The sequence below is a fragment of the Aulonocara stuartgranti genome (genome assembly GCF_965226115.1).
Source record: "Aulonocara stuartgranti genome assembly, chromosome: 5".
Taxonomy (NCBI): Eukaryota; Metazoa; Chordata; class Actinopteri; order Cichliformes; family Cichlidae; genus Aulonocara; species Aulonocara stuartgranti.
Window position 1 is genome coordinate 6,464,332 of NC_138943.1, and position 14,281 is coordinate 6,478,612.

The 14,281-nt window shown below is 38.4% G+C and overlaps 1 protein-coding gene across 1 annotated transcript in view; it reads left to right on the top strand.

Annotated features, from left to right (window-relative positions):
* Nucleotides 1-10,052: 10,052 nt before the first annotated feature.
* Nucleotides 10,053-14,281, top strand: part of asic1b (acid-sensing (proton-gated) ion channel 1b) — a 182,981-nt gene continuing 178,752 nt past the window's right edge. Inside the window, exon 1 of the mRNA XM_082534774.1 lies at nucleotides 10,053-11,650. Coding sequence (XP_082390900.1) covers nucleotides 11,289-11,650 — 362 coding nt within the window. The 5' untranslated portion in view covers nucleotides 10,053-11,288. The remainder of the gene's footprint in view (nucleotides 11,651-14,281) is intronic.

Consider the following 14,281-nt stretch of genomic DNA (forward strand, 5'->3'; position numbering starts at 1 on the left):
CCCTCCAGAGATTAGTGCAAACCTATTGTCCAACTACAAGAAACCTCTTACAGCTGTGCGTGCCAACACGTTTCCACACCAAGTACTCGTCTTTTGCTGGAGGCTCAAATACCTTTTTCACTTAATGACATGCAAATCAGTTTACGTTTATGTAATGTGATTTTTGCTTTTTGTTTTTTTTTCTTATCGGTTGTTCAGTTGAACAGTAGTTTCTGTCCATGACAATGAAACTACTGTACAAATTAGACGCTGTTTGTTTCTTTGTAAGTGAGCAGACTTATAAATTCAGCAGGGAATCAAATAATTATTTCCCCCACTGTGATAAACCATCAGTGGTAACACAAATCAGATATGTTACAACAGGGAATAAAAGTGCTGAAATTGGGTTGTTTGATGTCTGAGGATGATGCTAGTTGAACAACACAGCTCTGACATTAAGCAAACCTCAGATTTCCAAATCTATTGTGTATTCTGTCAATCACTTTTTACCACTGACAATTAAGTACAGAGAGACAGAATGCAATCTCGAGGCTTCATTGGTCTGTGCAATATTACTTTCATGCATGACTACTGTCTACATTATGAGAGGAGGCTGGAGAGGAGAAAATTAACTTGGACCTTAGCAATTTCGTCAAAGGAAATGAAGTTTGGATGGCGAGTGCATTAATGATAACACTGTGTTCGAGTTACAGAATGTACAAAATCCAAGGCAAAAAAACTTTGAATTGTAATATGACATAAAGCTTCCTGGTACCATAAAGAAGAAAATAACAAGATATGATTTGATAGAGAGGATATTTTATGTAATGCTACAAACCCATGCCCTAGCCCATGGTAAATAGTGCATATTTACTAATACAGCGCATATATAAGTTGGCTTTCCTTGACTGACACACTCACACACTGTGCTTGATTTTACTGAAAACAGACACTGATCCATTCATAGAAGTAGCTCCTATTTCAGCCTTTCATTTTGCCCTGTAGGGATAACATTATGGGTTAAAATTAATTGAGGCCAATGTGGCTCATAAAAAGAACTCTTCATATATCTATATAAACAGTATTCACTGTGTGTCTCTCAGAACCGAGTTTAACAAAACAGCAGGTTATAATTTAAATACAGAACCTGAAAAGTCTGCCATTAAATGTTTAATCATCAATTGGAACTTATTAAGAATACTCTAAACACCACTAGAGGTATGCTTTGTGGTCAGCAATAAAAAGCAATTGCTGGCAATTTAATTTTCAATTATTGCTTCAATAAAACGCATTCTTTTTATGTCATATCATAGGCTAGCTGCCAATTTTTTAAACCCATATCTTGTGCATGCAGTAATACAATATTGTCTTTTCTTCAGTTCCACTGCAGCAGAATACTGCACAGAGGACCACCAATGAAATAGGAGACATAGCCAGAGAGGTGTGTGGGGTGTTGGATGAGGCCTGGATGTGAATATTTAATTAGCTGTTAATGAAAAGAAGTCATTAGGCTTAATTCCTCCTTAAGGCTAATTTAAACGTTCTTTTGCACTTCTCATGAGAGCAGAAGTCAGTGTGCAAGGCAACAGGGAGGAGTTCCTATGCTGTCCCATAATGAGGCTTCAGCTGTGGACAATAGCCAATCACTCAAAATTGTGTAGCAGTAATGAGCGCACAAATCATCACCAAATACACAATTAGAGGCAATTGTGAGCAGCTTGATTTGCTCATGAGAAATATAAAAAAGAACCATTTGCTTACCTTTGAAAATATGTAAACTGTAAATGTAGCCACGTTGTTCCAGATGCCGGTGCAGAAAGAAGATGTGTCTGGGAGCTAAAGTACTTGTAACAGCTCATTAACTGGAACATTTCACTGGTTTTGCCTGGTTCCATACAAGTGCAAAATAAGTCTAAAGGTCTTGCATTACCATCTTTCCAAATATCTTATGACACTCATGGTAGCTCAAGCCTGAGGCTGTGAATCCACAAAGTTTGTGGATAATAATTCTAAAACTTTTCTTCCAGGGGCAGAGAATCAATCTTGCAGCAGAGAGAGTTGATGCTGTATTAGACTGGAGACACAGATGAATAACCCATGTTCAGATGCAATCAGCTACACTAAGAGGGGCAGAAATAGAAAGTGGCACAATGACACTACCTACTCATCCACAAATTACCTTCCAATATGTCTTTTAACTGAGCCAACAAGACACTGCTATCAGCGTGGCTTGAAAGGTTAAGCCTTTAAGTAATGCCTCTAAATAGATATCACTGAATAAGTGCATGTCAAACTTGAAAATCAAATTAGAATGACTGTTTTCCATCTTTATGTCAATTCCTTATCACACTGTACTTCTGTTGGTTTAACTATGGCTTTCATTCATAAAGACACACTGCAAGATATTCCCTTGAGACCCTGAGTTGTCAGTTGCTGGCATATAAATAGATTCATGATGAGATGCAATGTTTCTGGTGAGAATGTCTCAATTGTGATTTGCTCTTCAAAACCATAGCTGGAGTGTAAAAGGAGGTTACAGGCCATGTGGAGAAGCATGGTATGGCATATCTTGAAGGAGAAAGTATCTTTGTGAACTGCGTCACTCGACACACCTGGGGATTTTGAGGCTTTCTAGAGATGAATTATCCTGTTGTCAATAAAAGTGTCCTTGACTGATAATGATCATTGCCCATCGGCCCACATTTGTCTGGGCTGAAACCTGCAGATATTCATTATTAGATCTAATGACCATCTGTCTGTTAAGTCCTTGTCTGTCACAGTCTGGTGATGTCATTCTCTGGACCAGCGCCATGAGAAGACAACAGTTGCTTGGAAGCCATTTTGGTGTGGATGGGAAACTGACTCAAATCATCAGGGTCAAGAGCCTCTTGCTCCCTCTGTGTCCTGTTTGCCCAATGATAACTAAAGAGACTTGTCAATGGGACTCCAGAGTGTATTCATATTCAATGCCAGCTCCCTCTGAGTTGGTTGGCGCAGCACATAGCCTTGGCCAAAGTAAAAGCCAATCTACATGGAGTGAGCTGAAAGGAGAGGAGGACACAAGAGAGAGGAGAGAAGAGACTGGGTAATCTTCCCCTGTGTGTAAGCTACTCTCGCCACTAGTGTAATCTAAATGAAATATTAAAAGAGACTCAGCCTCACAAAGTGTTATGGAAACAAACCTCTTGTTTCCCATGTGCTAACATGAACTACTTCGATGTGGAAGTGCTCTACACTAGTCTGCATGCAGTATAGCTGTAGAAATATGTAATTGGGGCTACAACCACTTGCATTACTGCACAGTTAAATGTAGTGAAAAGAAAGTTATGCTCTACAGTGTGCTGCTCTTATGGGTTTTCACGCATGCGCTATTTAAATTGGCCGTTCACGCAGCTACTGTGCTTTTGCTTGTAATTTTACTTAGCACTGCAAATGCAGTATGATTACTATTAAGCAGATTGACAAATCTAAACATGAAGTGATATTTTAAACTACTGGTCTTTAATTTAAATAAATTCTTAGCAGAAAACACAGGCTCTGAATGACTACTCAATGATCTTGTACTATCATGGAAATGCATAAAGACAGCATGCTGCTTTGGGGATATTTTAACAAATAAAACTGTTAATTACAGGAATAATAACTGGGCTTAGTGGCCATTTTTCAGACTTCATGGGGTAAAATGACATGTGAAATAGGAAAACCAGTCTTACAACACCTAAAATGACTTCAGGAAATTGGAGCATGACACATATGAATTTTCCATGATACCAGGCGGCAATGAAACATTAGCTTAAATGACAACTTCTGCTGGTAACAGCAGTTGACATGTTGAGAAAACTGAGGGGGAAAGATACTATGACAAGAAGGTGGAGATATGTAAAATATGAGAAAAGGACGGCAAAGAATGGTTAAGGTTAATTCATATTTTGCATGCCACATTTTTAACTTGTTAGTGTGAGCAAGACTGGCTTTCTTATGACATAAACCTATAGGCTACAGTTCCAGACACTAACACAAATCCCTATCCTAGGACATACATGTCATCTTCATTTTACAAACATAAACAGGTAGAAATTGAGGCTATAAGTCTGACTGCTCATCACAGCTTTTGTTACCTGTTGAAAATCAGGGTCTGGCTGCTAGGCTGGCGTCAGCAAATAATCAACTTTAACATCCCTCTGGGTTTTTGGCCAGCTTTATGCTAGCATGCTGTCTGTATAGATGCTTGCAAAGTTCTGTTTAATGCGGCTCTTTCTGTCCCGGATGCAGTTTCCACTTCATCATCACTTTGTGCAATAAAACTAAAAGAAATGTCCATACCACAACTCCTCAAAATGTATTAAAATACCGCTCCACCATTTCCATCCTCCCACACATAAATTGAAACAAGCTGATTGCAGGAAGAAAAAAACAACATGTTTGTTTGATGATTTTTTTTCTTTCTATCCATTTGGGGCCCAAAACATTTGCAACACAAGTGACGACTGACGACATAACTGTAACTGTAATGAAATTATTACATTACACTAATATGTTACATTATGAAATGTAGTCTGTTATTACTGCAACTTCTGCATGTGTTCTGTTTCACGTGTGTGTAAAGTTTGAAATGGACACAGCGAGTCCATTACACGCTTTGCCGTGATACCAGGTTGCACTGTAACACCATCACCAGCCTGAACAGTTTTTCCAATCCTGTATTTTCCAGCCTTGTTGAGAACGTGCAACTACCCAACAGCCACGTCACAGTTTAAGTGACAAAATCAACTTTCTTTATTTTCTAATGCTCACTTTGAGGTCTTGAGCACATTGGTTAATTAGATATTTGTAAACTAGCAGTTGAAAAGCTTTACCTAACAAAATGGGCGGTGGGTGTATGTCCATCTTATATATACAGTCTACACTTTAAAAGTTGACCAAATCCTGTATTATAGTAACAAAGAGTAAAACAGTAAGTAAATTTGAATAATTCACACAACAAGTCTGGTGCAAAGGTAATGATTTTCTGCTTAGGTCATTTATCTTTTAAAGTGTTTGTTTAGGCCTTTAGGATAACTAAAAATTCTCTTTCCTTTAGTAGGCTAGCTCATTGTTTTCTTGGTAGTTTAGCTAAAGCAGGCTAAGTAATTTTACCCAAAAATGTAACTAAACTTAAACTAAGGTAATTTTTTCCTGAATTCACGGAAAATGGTATTTTCCTAGAACCTTCTTACTCACGGACATATCGTTTCAGGAAAAGAAAAAAAAAATCAGAGTCATTATCATTGCATTGTTGTGGACGCAGTTCGGAGGAGGGAATGGATTATGGAAGGGATTATTAGAAAAATAGGGTTTCCATTTATGTAACCCAAAAATTTTGTATTTAAAAAAGTAATAAATTTTGAGCTCATAAAATAAGTCAAACTCATCTCAACTCAGGCAAAGACTGCAAACTTAACAAACCAAATGACTGCCCAAATAAACATAACTGACATAAACATGAAATGACACACAAGGGGTAACTAAACAAAACACAATTGTAAACAACAAACAATGCAGTGTAGTTTGGTTTGTTAATAAACTAAACACCAAAGAAGAAAATCAAAAACCACTAAACCCTAAACTCAATATTTAACTAAGTACAAATACTTTGTTTTTAAATTAAAGAAAACACACATTCTCCCTTTCAGCAAGAAGTGGTGGTGCAGTCCAATTATCCCGCTTTGCATTTAGTGGTTTCAAACCCTGGCTGCCATCTTTTGTCCAGCAACTCCCAGGGATAATGGCAGGTAAGAAATAAAAGACAAAGGTTAGTCAAAAATCAAAGTAATGAAGTGGTATGAATACATAAGTAAACTAAATGTGTGCGCTTACAAATAGAACAAATGTATCCAAACCAATCAATAAAGTTCTTGGAAACTAAAGTGTGTTATTGTGTTCAAACAAAGGAATGAAAATACAAGAGTTACCGATTTTAGAGTGTGGCCATGGGTTTGGCCATCACAAAATCTAGAACTGTATTTAAAAACTGCACAATCAGTCTGTGTATGAAGGAAAATGTAATTTTATATTTGAATGTCTGTGGCAGGGATCCATTCATGTTTTAAACCTTGTCTATTCTGCTTTTATGCATACAAACAATGCACTTTAGAAATGATAAAAAGTCAGAAATAATGCATAATCTTTAAGGATGACAAAATATATAAGTGTACAAAGACACTGTGGCATAAACATAGGTGTTCTAGTGATTATTCATGAGAAGCCGTTGTAAAAGACTGCCTATAAACCTAACGTTTCTTTTCATTTTCCAAGCTTCCAAGATTTCTCTTATAAAATATATGTCCACTTTCACAGAGACGCTGATGAAAATACATTCATAAGCAGTTATTGATATCTTGAAAGTCTAAGCAGAACTGAACCAGAAAAGGCCCACTGAAAAATTACTTTGACAGGAAGGGCTATCTATCCAGGTTTGTAGAGAATTTTGCCATTTTCTTCAGAGCAATGTAAATGGATAGGAGTATCCTCTCACTGGGCTTCTTTAGCATTACCCAATAGAAAAAAATAATAAAAACTAAATTTAGGCAAGTATACATCCCATCACCTGCTATCAAAATCCACCTCAGGAATTTAATATCTGCGGTAATATCAAACCCATGTATGTCACTTTGGCACAGTGTCTACCCAGAATACGCATCACCTCACTGGAACAGAGCAGGGATCATCTTTCCAGCAATGATGATCAATATAAGGCGCAGGGTTTATAGATGACTGCCACATTGTCACAGTCAATACTATGGCAAATGGCAATCATGGACGCATTATGAACAATTTCATGGGTGAGCTCCCCTTTCTTCTTAGCAATACAGTTTCTATGACAGATTTGGTGCTGGCACTCTGGTGACACATCTGCTTTATTAGCTGTGTTTGGCTCACTTGCTCAATCGGACGTATTTGGATGTTCCACCCAATCAGCTAAACAGAATTGGTGAAGCAGTTGAGAAAATATATCAGTTAGGTGATTTCTATGAGCTTATGCACAACTGCATGTGTGTGAGCATGCCTATGCTGTATAAGCATGCATCAGTCATCTGTATGTGTAGCTCAATATGCTGAGACTCTGTATATGTGTGCATTTTTTTTCTTTTTGTGCCTATATGTACTTGAGTGTTTGTTTACTTTTAGCAACCTCTCCTCCCTCTGGTTGGTAGCTGTCGGGTCAGATAAAGAAGGGCATAGCCATAACTCTGTTTGATGAGTAAAATACACTCTTTTTATTTTGGTTTCCGCCCCTTGGAGAATATATATGCCACAACACTGACTCAATGTTTACTGTTTTGAATTTGCAGCCAGAGAGAACTGACACTGTGTTGATGAGCTGCTAGATACATCTGAAAAAAATGCTTACAACCTGGAAATTTCAAAGTGAATACGCTCAAAAGCCATGTTTCAGAGGCTTCCACTGCCAGCACTGAATACAAATTAATGGGGAAAAAATGAAAGAAAGAAAGAAAATGCATACAGATTTTTAAGTTGAATACACTAAAACATCAGGAAAATGGCTTCAGAAACCCTGAACTCAAAGACAGCACAGAGGCACTAATCATGGGAGCACAAGAACAAGCTCTGACCACAAAATCCATAGAGGCTGGGGTCTATTACACCAGCAAGACTCCAGGTGCAGGCTGTGTAAAGATGCCCCTGAGACATTGCAGCACATAACGGCAATACCCTCTAGGGTGGTGGAGAATGGCCGAGCTAAGATCCCATGGGACTTCCAGATACAGAGGGACAAAATGGTGATGGCTAACCAGCCGGACAGAGTGGTGGTAGACAAACAGAAGAAGATGGCCGTAGATGGCAGTAACATCAGGAAGAAGGAACACAAGAAGCTTGACAAGTACCAAGGGCTCAGAGAAGAGTTTGAGAAGATGTTGAGGGTGAAGGTAACAGTGGTCCCAGTGGTAATCGAAGCACTAGGTGCAGCGACTCCCAAGCTAGTTGAGTGGCTCCAGCAGATCCCAGGAACAACATCCGAGACCTCTGTCCAGAAGAAAAGCTACGATATTGCGCAGGATATATCGTATGTATATATATATATATATATATATATATATATATATATATATATATATTTGGGGTGCAACGATACTCGTATCGATATTGAACCGTTTGATACAGTGCTTTCGGTTTGGTATGCATATGTATCTGAGTCATTTAGACAGCCATTAGCACATGATTCTCCTTATGGGGACCTGATATGTTTAATATGCTGCTGAGAATATAGCCCAGAAGAAGCGTATAGTATAGCTTTTATTTTGGAAAGAGCCATTTCTCTGTAATAAACTCTCTTTTCCAAAGACGAGTGATTTCTCGATCAGATAGATTTATTTTTTTATTTTGTTGTTTCAGCAACATTAAATTTAAAAACTGTACTTTTGAGTTAAAATATATATATTTATAATTTTAATAAATGATAAATTAAAAAGGCATGAACATTTTTTTGTATTGAAAAAATATCGAACCGTGACACCAAAGTATCGAACCGAACCGTGAATTTTGTGTATCGTTGCACCCCTAATATATATATATATATATACATATATATATATGTATATATATATATATATACATATATATATATATATGTATATATATATATATACATATATATTACTTTAGTCCATGACTCGCTTACCTTCAGGGTCATATGTCACATGAAAACCAAAATAATTCCAAACGCCAGATCTGAATGAGGGTGGGGGAGGTGCCCTGCCCTCTTCCTTCTGACTATGCTGTCTGTGTTGAGCGCTCAGTGGATCTGCGCTGGACAGTGCAGCCTAGGCGGAGTAGTCGAACACAGATTCACTGAGCGCTCAACACAGACAGCATCGTCAGAAGGAAAATTGATAAAATAAATTACAAATGTTGTATTGTTTGATACATATGCGTACCGAACCGAAAGCACTGTATCGAACGGTTCAATATCGATACGAATATCGTTGCACCCCTAATATATATATATATATGTATGTATATATATATATATATATGTATGTATATATATATATATGTATGTATATATATATATATATTTATTTATTTTTTTATTTATTTTTAATCTAATCCCAGTTCTTTCTTACCATTAAGCAATGAATGTAAAAGGACTTGTCTGAATAAAGGACATCAATAAACAAGACAACAAAATTCCATTATGGTAAACAGAGACTTCCACTATGGGTAAAAGCAAACACATCTTTCGGAACTCTGTCCTCTATACTTAAAAAACCTTTATGGAAAACTGCAGTGTTACTGTGAGAAGTACCACTTTTAGGAATCCTTTACAAATCAAAAAGTTTTACATGCTACAAAGGAAGATGAAAACATAATTGGGAATTTTATTTTATGTTGATAATTAAAGGTAATTCTATGACTATGCTAAAAATGCATTCCAACTAAAGTATAGTATTATAAAGACCTATACAAAGGATGAAAGTGCCCATTATAAAGCTTGGCATATGAGTTTCAACATCCCTTGTAGTGGTCAGCTCATTAATCACATGGTTACATGGTAAGGTGTCCCCTGTAATATCCTCCTATTTAACGGTAATGGGTGCCATATATTTACAAAATAGCACCAGTCATTTTCTATTTAATATGACTTGCAGCTACTGATTGAGCTCTTATTCTCATTAAGAACATTTTTACTGAGGTAACAGATTAAGGCAGCTGAGGTTCATTTTCCCAGTGATGTCTATACAACTGAATATCTTTAAACAGCCAGAGAAATTGCCCACTGCCCACTCTCACTACCACTGGCCATTACTGCACCAAGAACGCAGGTCTTGAGCACATTGGTTAATTAGATATTTGTAAACTAGCAGTTGAAAAGCTTTACCTAACAAAATGGGCGGTGGGTGTATGTCCATCTTATATATACCATCTACACTTTAAAAGTTGACCTAATCCTGTATTATAGTAACAAAGAGTAAAACAGTAAGTAAATTAGAATAATTCACACAACAAGTCTGGTGCAAAGGTAATGATTTTCTGCTTAGGTCATTTATCTTTTAAAGTGTTTGTTTAGGCCTTTAGGATAACTAAAAATTCTCTTTCCTTTAGTAGGCTAGCTCATTGTTTTCTTGGTAGTTTAGCTAAAGCAGGCTAAGTAATTTTACCCAAAAATGTAACTAAACTTTAACTAAACTACCAATTTTAAGTTGAGGGTAAAGCTGTATGTTCTGTAGGCTACAGTGGCTTTGGGTAAAGTATGGGTTAGGCACTGCTGGAGTGCCGCCGACGCTGGACTCCGTCACCCGGTGTAAAACACATGCCATCCTATCCTTGCTCTCTCCTGTTTGGGGCGAATTTAATTGATCTGGGAAACCGCTACTGGTCTAAGGTAATTTTTTCCTGAATTCACGGAAAATAGTATTTTCCTAGAACCTTCTTACTCACGGACATATCATTTCAGGAAAAGAAAAAAAAATCAGAGTCATTATCATTGCATTGTTGTGGACGCAGTTCGGAGGAGGGAATGGATGCAAGCGAGCAAGCAGAGGCGCACCGAGGCAGCTATCAGACAGAGCCAGCTCCTCTGTGATGCAGCTGTTTATCCCGTGGAAAACCCAGGACACCCGACGACCGCTCTTAAAACGTTAACAGGCGAGAAATCAGCGGCTGATTGTTATTCCACGCGTGTTGGGATTTGCTCGGGAAGAAGAGACGCGAAAGCCATGTAGCCGGTCTGTTCTCTGAACCGCTTTTATTTTCTAATTCCTTGTCTTCTTCGTAGTGGTTTATTTTCTACCTTTTCAACCGTGATCTGTTCCCGCAGAGCTGCACACTATTTCTGCTGTTTGTGCTAAGCTTGGAAGCCAGATATCAACTCGATAATTTTACAGAAGTGTGCAGGAGAGAACAGCGCTGGCATCTTTCCATGCGCGCTTTCATCGTCATTATTATTATTATTATTATTATTATTATTATTATTATTATTATTATTATTATTATTATTATGGAACTGTGACCCCAAACGAAGCAGCATACAACGCATGCTTCTCCCACATTCACTTTTTACAGGTGTTTTCAGTTAAGAACTTTGTATTTTGAGGATTGTAAAATGCTCTAAATGTCGAGCAATTTTGCCGGCTGTCAGTGACGCAACATCTCACACAGACTGCATGAGAAATACATGCGTAGAAGGGCGTGAACTTGCGGCCACTAACCTCCTCCTCATTAATAAAGCATCTGCTTATCTACAAAGCCACTTTGCTCTTTTTGCGACCTCACACCCATCATTCATCTAAACTCATCTCGGGGACATAATGGATCTTAAAGCGGACTCAGAGGACATGGACTACAGGCGGCCGGCTCCCATTGAAGTTTTCGCCGCCAGATCCACACTGCATGGCATCTCGCACATGTTCACTTACAAGCGGATGTATATCAAGCGCACCCTGTGGATTTTGTTTTTCTTGGCCTCCGTGGGTGTGCTGGTGATGGTGTGCGTGGATCGGGTGCAGTTCTACTTCGAGTACCCCCATGTCACCAAGTTGGATGAAGTGGCGGCTTCACTGATAATATTCCCTTCGGTAACCTTCTGCAACCTCAACTCCTTCCGTTTCAGCGGGGTGACACGGAACGACCTGTACCACGCTGGGGAGTTCCTTGCCTTGCTCAACGGCAGGTGTGTACGTCCAGAAGCCATTTACAATACCTGCCTGTGTGTAGGCTGGCTTACTGGTGATTTTATATAAGCACTAAAACCACACCTCACCTGCACCCCAAGTATTATGTAGCCTAGTGTATGACAAATGCAGTGGCTGCAGGGGTGCACATCTGTGTGGATTTATCACATGATGATTCAGGATCTGATTGTGCCCCCAGCATTTAGCTATAACACTAAATTTTTGTTGTTGTCACATTCTAGTGCAGTTATCATGAAACTTAAAAAAATATCTGTGAGCACTTAAAAATCGTTTGACCACACCACTAAATATCTGCATGTCTTCTATAGACAGTCTGTGTGTGGAAGCAGGTTTTACGCTTTGCAGCCCAGCAACAGCAATGTTTGAGTTGGCATTTAACTTTGGAGCTTAGGTGTAGTCTGCATTGTTTTAGCTGAGGTCTTATGTCACATGGAAGAGCGGGGCAGAGTTTTACCACCTGTCTTTGGCTGTTGCTATTAGGCTACTGGAGGAAATCCGGACTTCACTGACAAAGCATGCAAAACCTTCCAGAGCTCTGAGAGCTAAAGATTGTAGTATAACGCACGTAAGTAAGAAAGTGAGGTTAAAGGCTAAGGATGAAAATGTAGTGACATTACAGATCTACTGTCTACTGAAATCCATATTGCACACATGCTACCATAGCTGTGAAAAGCAATGGAACAACAACCATTAACATCCACCTGTTAAAATATGCTGATAGTGAGAATGAGCACACCTTAACATAGATGCTGAGAATCCTCCAAGTAACAGATAATAGATAAGCTGTTTCTAAGTGTTTAATAAAGGCAAATATAAACATGCTAATATAAATATTGGATAAGTAGAGGAGAAGATTTTTAAACCCCCGCTGACAAAGTGTTGAGAGACGTGCATGATTCACAACTGCCATCCCCTCCCTTTACACTTGTTGCTTTCTGCTGTGCTTTGATCATTTAGTCTTTCGGAAAAACAGATGGACACACATGCACACATGGACACACAGATGCATAGACATTGTTTACTGCACTTACGCAAACATAAAATATGTAATACACACAAACATGTCTCAATATCATCTTGAATTCATTTTTAATTTTATTTTTAGCTTATTGATTCACAAAGTGTTGCAGCCTGAGGCAACGCGTACAACTGTGCATGCTGTACATGCTGGAATGACATAAATCAAATTCTCTGTTTTCATACTGGATATCATTTTTCTGTGACCCTCATATATACATCCATATTTGGGTTATAACTTTACAGGATGCCAATAGATTCACTGTCTTGCGGATGTATTTTGCATGCTTTGTATGGTATAGATTCCGAGATTTGTTTCCGGGTTGTTTGTAGTGTCAGCTGGAATAGTAGACCATTAGGATATCAGTGCAGGTTTCCATCTCTCTGATTTGTTATTGCAGGTGTAGCCAGATTTTCTTTAAAAAGGTGCACCTAAAAAAAATAAAAGAAGATATAGGAAGCAGAACATTAAAGCAACCTTACTTGCTCCAAGTGACTTTGGGATGAGTTGACTTTTGATGGAGGGAGGGGACTACAAGGAGAGGCAATTAACTTGTGTCTCGTAAGCTGTGTGATGAACAAGTCTTTATCCCCGTGTAATTAGTGCTGTTTGTTAAGCTACAGAGTTGTGCCACTGATTAACACTGTCATCTCCCTCTCCCTTTTCCTTGCCCTCTCAGTTAGCTTGGCCTGGGATCAGGGTTGGGGTAGGAACGGCATTCATTTTACTTTTCTTTTTTTTTTTAAATGAGGACAGGGGACAGTTTTTAAAATGATTTTTAAATCAGGTTTCAAAGTGGTTAGAGTGCTAAAGAATGTGGAGGAAAACAAATAAATTAGGAACATCTTGGACGCACAGATTTTACACTAAACATTGATTGAACAGAAGATTTTTCAGTGGTAAGCCTTCTGATACCACCAGACAGGTGGTAGGTTTGGACAGAAAATGACAGAATACAAACAAAATGCTGTGTTTGTGGGTCGGTGTCTATCACTGTCTCAGGAAGAAGGAGTAGGCAATATCTACCCTTGCAGTGATGCCAGGCTTTCTTAGACACTGAAGTTTGAAGCTGAGCTGCTAGAAATTTCACCTTAACTTACTCGACTCCAGCAGTTTCCAAGCAGCCACCCACCAAAAAATAAATAAATAAATAAATCACTTTCGTATTGTATTTTCTCAGGTTGGAGTTACAGTTAGCCGTGCAGAACATTAGAAGTAAATTGCTCAGTTTTATTTTTATTATGTTGCAAAGGCAATTAAATGATAATTAGCAAAAGAAAGGTCATTTCAAAGAGGTGTTGGTTATGTGGTTTGTGCTGCCAAGAAGTGTTAGATCAGCTCACGAAAACCAGAGAAGCACGTCTTCTGCTTACACAGAGCCCGAGATTAAACATGTTTCCTGAGCTTGCAAACATGCTCTCAATTCCCACGAGCTACATGTGAAATGTAATGCTCCATAACTTTGACTGCCTTATCTGTCTCAGCAAGATCATGGCCGTATTACAGATTTAAGTGGTGTAAAAAAAGTGCACGGATGGGGACACTGGGAGGCCAGGTCATCGACCGGAAAAAGCTGATTTTTCAAATCTGG